The sequence below is a fragment of the Capsicum annuum genome, chromosome 3 (assembly GCF_002878395.1).
Source record: "Capsicum annuum cultivar UCD-10X-F1 chromosome 3, UCD10Xv1.1, whole genome shotgun sequence".
Classification (NCBI taxonomy): Eukaryota; Viridiplantae; Streptophyta; class Magnoliopsida; order Solanales; family Solanaceae; genus Capsicum; species Capsicum annuum.
In genome coordinates this window covers 15,247,403-15,255,379 of record NC_061113.1, presented here as the reverse complement: position 1 = coordinate 15,255,379, position 7,977 = coordinate 15,247,403, and the positions used below count along the sequence as shown (strand labels likewise).

Genomic DNA, 7,977 nt, shown 5'->3' with positions numbered 1-7,977 from the left:
GTGTTTGTCGGAATAAGGTCAACGGGAAAGAGGCCGCTGGTTACGTCGCCGGAATGTCCCCGAAGATTCGCCGAAGCGGTGGACAATAAAATCTCCAAATTAGCTTCCGAATATTTTTGATTGATGAAGAAGAGAATAAAGCAGTTTCGAAATCTTAACAGGTACCAAAACTCGACTATCAACCAAATCGAACACGAAAATATCCCGAAAAAAAGATTAATTTGACACGAAATCTGTCAAACAATTAAAAAGTAGAAACGATTTTGAGACTTCAAATAATATATAAGATCAAACCTGGATGGGTTCTTAAGAACCCATTGATTTTCTGCAGAAAATTGATCGGAGCAAGCAGCGACGAGGAGGCAGGAGAGGTTTTCCCGTTGTTGCCGTTTGGTCGGATAAGAGATGAAAAATGGGGGAAGGGATGGAAGAGCGGTGGATGTATGTGATAGAGAATCGCCGATCGGCGATGACCAGCGTTAGGACTGATGTGCCCTAGTCTTGGAGCCTCCTGTCGACGGCGACGCTGGACTCTTCACCGGCCAATGAGTGCGGTGACAGCAGGAGAAAGAAGTAGCAATGTGCTGGCGGGTTGTCAGCCGTCTGGTGGCTAACTCCGGCGGTAGCAACGACGGTTAAAGAGAAATAGAAGGAGAGAAAGGGGGAAGGGAGGCCGACGGTTAAAGTTCTTAAAAATTATACTTTACACCCCAATTAACTTAATCACAATTTAAATGAAACTTTTATCTTAACTGATCAAAGTTATCACCATTTTTAATTTAAAGAATTTTTTGTCACCTCCTATCTGATTTTCTCAAATGACTTTCTTAAGGCCAGTCAAGAAAACAAGCTCTATAAGCGGCTTTCTATGTTTATTATAGTATCTTCCCACTCATCCAACGGACCCCAACCCCTACCCCTTAGCCATCCCACTCCCGAGGCCCCACACTGCATCCCCTTTCCACCTCTATGTAAATCTTAACAATCAGTTATAATTGGACTACAATAGAGATTAATTTAAAAATGGATTAAGCTGGTTGCACTAAAAAATAGCCCAATGCAAAAATTAATTTGTGCCCAACCGATAAAATTTTGGATGGATTGGGACCATCAATTTTTTCAGTCATATTTGATACCCCTACTGAAGGGAGCGTTGGAGTAACTGGTAAAGTTGTTGCCTTATGGCCATGAGGTCACGGGTTCAAGCCTTGGAAACAGCCTCTGGCAGAAATACAAGATAAGGTTGTATACGATACACTCTTGTGGTTGGGCCCTTCCCTGGATACCGCGCATAGCGGTAGCTTTAGTGCACCGGGCTACCCCTTTATTTGATACCCCTACGTCAGACTAATAATAAAATAAAGTGTTTCTTTTGAATATTGATTCACAGCCATATTTGATACCCCTACTACAGACTAATAATAAAATAAAGTGTTTCTTTTGAATATTGATTCACATTGGACCACATTATTTGTGAGCTCTAGTTTACTTTAACTAACTTATTAATTGCTCAAGAAACTTAGCCTTTGAAATTTAAGAACAAATATGTCCCGAAATGAAGAGTTTCAAGTTGAATCAACAATGGATTATGATCGATCGAAGGAGGTAAAGGCTTTTGATGATACAAAATCTGGTGTTAAGGGACTAGTTGATACTGGAATAATGGAAATACCAAGAATTTTCATTAGGCCATCTGATGAACTTGTTGAAGAGTTGACTCGGAGCAAATCAGGTCTACATTGTCCAGTGATAGATCTCAGTGGCATAGAAGTTCAGGATCGACGTAAGAAAGTTGTAGATGAAATAAGGGAAGCATCAGAGAAGTGGGGATTTTTCCAACTGATAAATCATGGGATTCCTTCGAGTGTTTTAGAAGGAATGCTTGATGGGACTCGCAAATTTCACGAACAAGATTCTGAATTAAAGAAAGAGTACTATTCCCGTGATAAGACAAGAAGTGTTAGATATGAGAGCAACTACGATCTTTATGAATCAAAAACTGCAAACTGGAGGGATACATTGAACATTTCTATGCTAATTTCTGGTCATATTGAACCTGAAGAAATACCAGCAGTTTTTAGGTCAGTATATATGTTCTTCTGCTCTTGAATTTCATGCCTTTGATTTTTCATGGAGTAGTTAGATCAGTTGCTTGGACAGACATTTCAATAATTGTGTGATAATCCCATCTAAAAGCTTAAGTTGTTAGAAAGGGTATACCTTTATCCACTTAATTATATCTTCAACATGCTCCCCATGTGCGTGTTGTTGGGTGTTTGTCCTCACTTATCTTGCCATAATTGGATGTCCCTTTAAGGAAAAGCAAAATATAGATTTTCCATCTTTGGCTAATCCTTTCTCTCGTTGGAAAAGTTTTATGACTCTATAAATAGAAGCTCATTCCTTCTAACTTCGTAGCATCTATAATGTAGTCTTTAGGGCTTTGAGAGTTTTATTTTGGGGGAGAATTTGTGTGAAACAAGTGTTACGGTGTCATTTATGTGAACCTCTTTTTATTCTAAATGAATTGTGTGAGGTTGTCTCTCTAGGTATCTTATACCCTCTTTTATATAATGAATCGCTCATCTCTTTTTGTGGATTTAGGTCGATTCACCGAACCACATTAAATTATTGCGTCTCTTTTGGTATTTCTCATTTGTCTTCTTATTTGGCATCTTTTGAGGTTTGCGTTGTTAGCTTCCAAGCAACACCTCATTATTTCAGTCCTAACAAATGTCAGATTTTTTTTTCATATGCCAAGCACATGAATATTTCTTCTTAATAGGTGTCGGTGAGATTTGAAATCAGGGCCGTGCCACTACTTGCTCTCGTCCAAATTCAATTTTGTGATTATCTCATGCATCTTAAAGCTTAAGCTGATTGAAAGGATACTAATTTATTCACTTAATTATAATTCAAACATGACATCTGACGTCTAGGCCAAACTTTTTCATGAGTCAAACCCATGAACCTTTTTCCTAATGGATGGTCATGAGATTTGAACTCATGATGTCTACCTGTTCTCGTGCCATGTTGCATCGTGTGAACAACTTATTTAAAAGCAATGGAAGAATTTTTCTTAGATATGTTCCATTCAGCTTTTCCCTCATTTAGTATCTAAGATGACTGATCTGCATTACTGAAATTTTTTAATATTGAGAAGACTCGATAAAGGTATCAAATCTTTTGGAAATATCGAAATTCATCTGTCCTCCAGTAAATGGTAGTATAGTGTTTTGACACATTAGACAATATTACACAAATCTTTTTTCTAATATTCAGGAGCGTGACCGTTGAATATATAAATCATGTCACAAAGCTAGGAGAAACTATATTCAGCATACTATCTGAAGCTCTCGGGCTAAAACCAGATCACTTGAAAGATATGGAATGTACCAAAGGAAGATCAGTGTTATGCCATTATTATCCAGCATGCCCACAGCCAGAGCTAACTCTTGGCGCTGCGAAGCATACAGATCCTTCTTTCCTTACCATCCTTCTTCAAGATCAAATTGGTGGCCTTCAAGTCCTGCACAATAACCAATGGATTGATGTTGAACCGGTTGCAGAAGCACTGGTTGTTAATATTGGCGAGGCACTTCAGGTTTATAACAAAAAGAAATAACAACCTTTTTAGTCTCATTTATCTTCGATCTAAACAAAATTGTCTAACTTATTTCAGTTTGGTTTTGTAATAGATCCTATCAAATGACAAGTTTGTGAGCGCTAATCATAGAGTTTTAGCGAATGGGGTAGGACCAAGAATGTCAGTGCCATGCTTCTTCAATGGTTGTTTTGCACATCCAAAAATCTATGGTCCAATCAAGGATCTAATATCAGAAGAAAATCCCCCATTATATAAAGAATTTACGGTAACTGATTACATTGCTAAATTTATGTCCAAGCCACTTGGTACGTCTGCCCTTGACCTTTTCAGACTATGAAGACAGACCAAGAGGTACATTACCAAGCCGCGACAAACATCATCAATATATTCCTTCGGAAACTCTATCATTATCTTCACATTAAAGTTTGTTATTATCTGTACAATAATGTTTTTCACATGAATACTGGATTAGCCAAGAGCATCTTTGTTATTCCTGTTTTTATCAAGAACACACCCTTATGTATCTTTCACTTTTATTCTTTTTGTCCATTCTTATCTCAAAACAATCTAATGTAGTATCATCGGGTCATATTTCCGATCCCAACCAAAAAATTTAATAATTTTCTAAAGAACATCGTAACACTTATGCTGAACCATTTCTTATTTAATAGTTCCTTTCCTTTCAAATACTCACAGAGGATGCTTGATGCCTCTGGAGAAATAAATATGCATCTTATCCCTTTATATAGAAGCATGGCATATTCAACACATTTTTAAACATATTTACATCTTTTTAAAATAACCCAACAGGGTTTGCCAATATGAAGAAAACAATAGTAAAAAATGTAGTAGTTTACAAAATTCAAGGACAAAGTGATACCGAAGATCTGCAGTCTTAACTTCAAACTAATTATAAAAGATTTATATTTCTTCTGAATATTCAAGAGTTGACCTTGAAATTAAGAAGAAGAAAAATATCCGGCACTGAAGAGTCTCAAGCTGAATTTAGCAATGGATTATGATCTATCAGATGAGAAAAAGGCTATTGATGATACAAAAGCTGGTGTTAAAGGACTAGTCGACGCTGGAATAGTCGAAATCCCCAGAATTTTCATTAGGCCACCTCACGAACTTGCTGAGGAGTTGCATATGTGCAGTGGTGGATCTCAGTGGCATAGAAGTTGAAGATCAACGTCAGAAGATTGTTGATGAAATAAGGAAAGCATATGAGAAATGGGGATTTTTCCAAGTGATAAATCATGGAGTTCCTTCAAGTGTTTTGGAAGGAATGATCGATGGGACTCATAAATTTCATGAACAAGATGTTGAAATGAAGAAAGAGTACTATTCGTCTAATCCAATCAGAAAAGTTAGATATGATAGCAATCTTCATGTGTACAAAACAAAAGGTAAGACTTCAAACTGGAAGGATACATTGTTCATCCCTGGGGTAGTTTCTCATCCTGAAGAAATACCACTAGTTTGCAGGTAATTCAATTCTATATCTGTCATGTTTGATATGTTTAAGTTTTTGCATTACATCCAACTTGGGTGTGCACAAGAAGACACGGAAACTTGTATAAAGTTGAACAAGTAGACACACACGTCGCAATATGGCATAATACACGTAAGACACCATGTAGGACAAGAATTGACCACGTAGGACGCCACATAGGAAATATTCTCTCTGTTTAAAAAAGAAAGACCTACTCTAACTTCACACCGAGTTCAAGAAAATAAATAAGACTTTTGAATCTTGTGGCCTTAAATTAAAATTGTGTTAAATTTATCAAAATGTCCTTTAATCTTGTAATCTGGAACATACCATGTGGAAAGTTGAAATTAAAGTATTGTCACAAAAAGAAAGAGTTATTCTTTTTGAAACGGACTAAAAAGGAAAGTAGGTCACTCTTTTTTAAACGGAGGGAGTATGTGTCTACTTGTTCAACTTTATATAAGTTTAAGTGTCTATTTGTGTACGTCCAAAGTTGGAGCTCATAAATGTGATCTGAGATCAAGATAAACGACATGTTTATATATTGTGCCGAACCAAAATTCATATAGAACTGATACCGAATCATTGGCAAAGTCAGAAATTTCATTAAAGGCATTCAAGATTTAATATGTAAGTATAAGGAATGATTTTTGATCTGTATACTTTGTGTAATTTTCTATGTGCATATATAATATTTTGATAAAGGGTATTCAACTGACCACCCTTCCCCACATATACCTATGCCATTGCGCATCATTAACTATAAGGGATTCCAAATCCATCTAAAGGGCACAATTGTAACTTTTCCTAATGTCCAGGAAAGCATCCCTTGAGTACATAAATCATGTCACAAAACTAGCGGATATTCTTCTTGGCTTACTATCAGAAGCTCTTGGTCTAAAACCAGATCACTTGAAAGAGACTGAATGTGGCAAAGGACAAACGTTGGCATGCCATTACTATCCGGTATACCCACAACCAGAGTTAACTCTTGGTACTGCTAAACAGATCCTCCATCCTCAGAGGCGGAGCCAGGATTTCAATATTCAAAGAAAACTAAGTTGAAGGGGTTTCAACACCTACTATAACCACATAAAAAATAATTTTAATCATGTATAAATAGTATATTTTTCCGTCAAAGGGGGTTCGTCGGGGTTCAACACTTACTATAACCACATAAAAAATAATTTTAATCATGCATAAATAGTATATTTTTCCGTCAAAGGGGTTCGGACGAACCCCCCAAAAGGGCTGGTTCCGCCTCTGCAGATCCTGATTTCTTTACCATTCTGCTTCAAGAATAGAACGGTGGGCTCCAAGTTGTGCATGATAACCAATGGGCCGATGTAAAACCGATTCAACATAGTCTGATTGTTAATATTGGTGATTTTCTTCAGGTTTGAAACAAAACACAAATTTTTATCTTCATTTCCTTACAAATTGTTACTCATATCAATCTGATTTTATAACAGATCCTATCAAATGACAAGTTTGTAAGTATAAATCACAGAGTTATAGCAAAAAAGGTAGGACCAAGGATTTCTGTGGCGTGCTTCTTCGGTGGAGGTTCAGTACACCCAAAGATGTATGGTCCAATCAAAGAGCTCATAATAGAAGAAAACCCCCCAGTATATAAAGAGTTTCTAGTAGCTGATTATACTGCCAAGTTTTTCTCCAAGCCTCTTGATAAGAATGTTCTTGATCTTTTTAGACTATGAAGAGAGACCGAGCACCACCTCGCCAAGTAACAGAGAAAATCATCACAAACCATCAGAAAAGACTACCAACATTCAGATAGAACAATGTTAGAGTTTTTGATTCACCGTACAATAATGTTTTCCAACAATGCCCTTCTTATTCTGCTGTTTATTTTCAAAAAATGAAGGGATAAATCTCAAGAAAATACTCCCTCATATATCCTTCATTTTTTAATTTGTGTTCACCTCTTCTTCCAATATTATATGCACTATCATCCCCTTGTTTGCCTCAATCCACGGTAATATTGGAGTTGAGGATGTTTTTTTACATTAAATCTGTTCCGCAAGAGCCATCGAGTGCTCTGCCTTAGCAGCTTTTGCCAATTAACCACAAGACGTTAACATTATCTTAAACCTCAGTACAGTGAAGAGGAAGCTGTGTAATTAATTATACACGGTCGACCAAAAAAAGAGTGAATAGTTAGGCTTTAGGATACTGTCCAACAGTCCAAATCTTTTAAGCCCATATACAACTTGTTCAAAGAAAAGTAAAATACTCACCACATGATGCCTTTGGGATGAAGAAATCATGTCAAGAGATCAAATATTTCTCGTTATTGTTATGGATTATGGTGACATGATTAGATCAACAACTAGCTAGAAGGATGGGTCAGTGTGGGAACAATTATTTCTAGCACTAGTACTATTGATATGTGTTGGGTTCGAAATGAGGGCATCATGCGGAAGCTTAAAGTTTGCAAACCAACATGGTGATAATTCAGATGACAAATAAAAATATACTAAAAACATAATTTTATTATATGATTTGACCAATTGGCCTACATATAAAATCTAATATAAAAGAAACATAAAACTATTAGAAAGAAAATCTCCCCCTAAACAATACCCTTTAAACGACTACATTGTGGATGCTATTGTGTTATGGTATGAGAAGGGGTGTCCAAAACCTTTCCTCCTAGAAAGAGGTTAGTTAAATATGAAAAATAATAATAATTTTTCTTTCAGGAAAAGTAAAAGTAATTATGGTAACTTTTATTTTTGTTCTAAAAAAAAGTGAAACTTAAATATAGTAGGAGAATCAAGACAAAAACCCTAACAACATGGAGCTCTATAAAAACTAAGTGCTGGAATAAGTCGTTTATTATTGAAAGCAAAAG

General features: G+C 36.3%; 1 protein-coding gene and 1 pseudogene across 1 annotated transcript; both read left to right on the top strand.

Annotated features, from left to right (window-relative positions):
- The first annotated feature begins 1,438 nt into the window (after positions 1-1,438).
- Positions 1,439-4,140, top strand: LOC107866606 (1-aminocyclopropane-1-carboxylate oxidase homolog 1). The gene is made up of 3 exons (XM_016712639.2): positions 1,439-2,081; positions 3,283-3,604; positions 3,699-4,140. The coding sequence occupies exons 1-3, from the start codon at positions 1,546-1,548 to the stop codon at positions 3,942-3,944; spliced, it is 1,104 nt and encodes a 367-aa protein (XP_016568125.1). The 5' UTR covers positions 1,439-1,545; the 3' UTR covers positions 3,945-4,140.
- Positions 4,141-4,300: 160 nt separating this feature from the next.
- Positions 4,301-5,408, top strand: LOC107866607 (annotated as a pseudogene).
- The last annotated feature ends 2,569 nt before the right edge of the window (positions 5,409-7,977 follow it).

What these genes read in the sequence shown, in the direction of transcription:
- LOC107866606 (XM_016712639.2), top strand. Translation starts at nt 1,546, where the DNA reads ATGTCCCGAAATGAAGAGTTTCAAGTTGAATCAACAATGGATTATGAT. An exon ending in GAAATACCAGCAGTTTTTAG is followed by an intron (nt 2,082 to 3,282) that starts GTCAGTATATAT and finishes TCTAATATTCAG; the next exon opens with GAGCGTGACCGTTGAATATA. An exon ending in ATATTGGCGAGGCACTTCAG is followed by an intron (nt 3,605 to 3,698) that starts GTTTATAACAAA and finishes GTTTTGTAATAG; the next exon opens with ATCCTATCAAATGACAAGTT.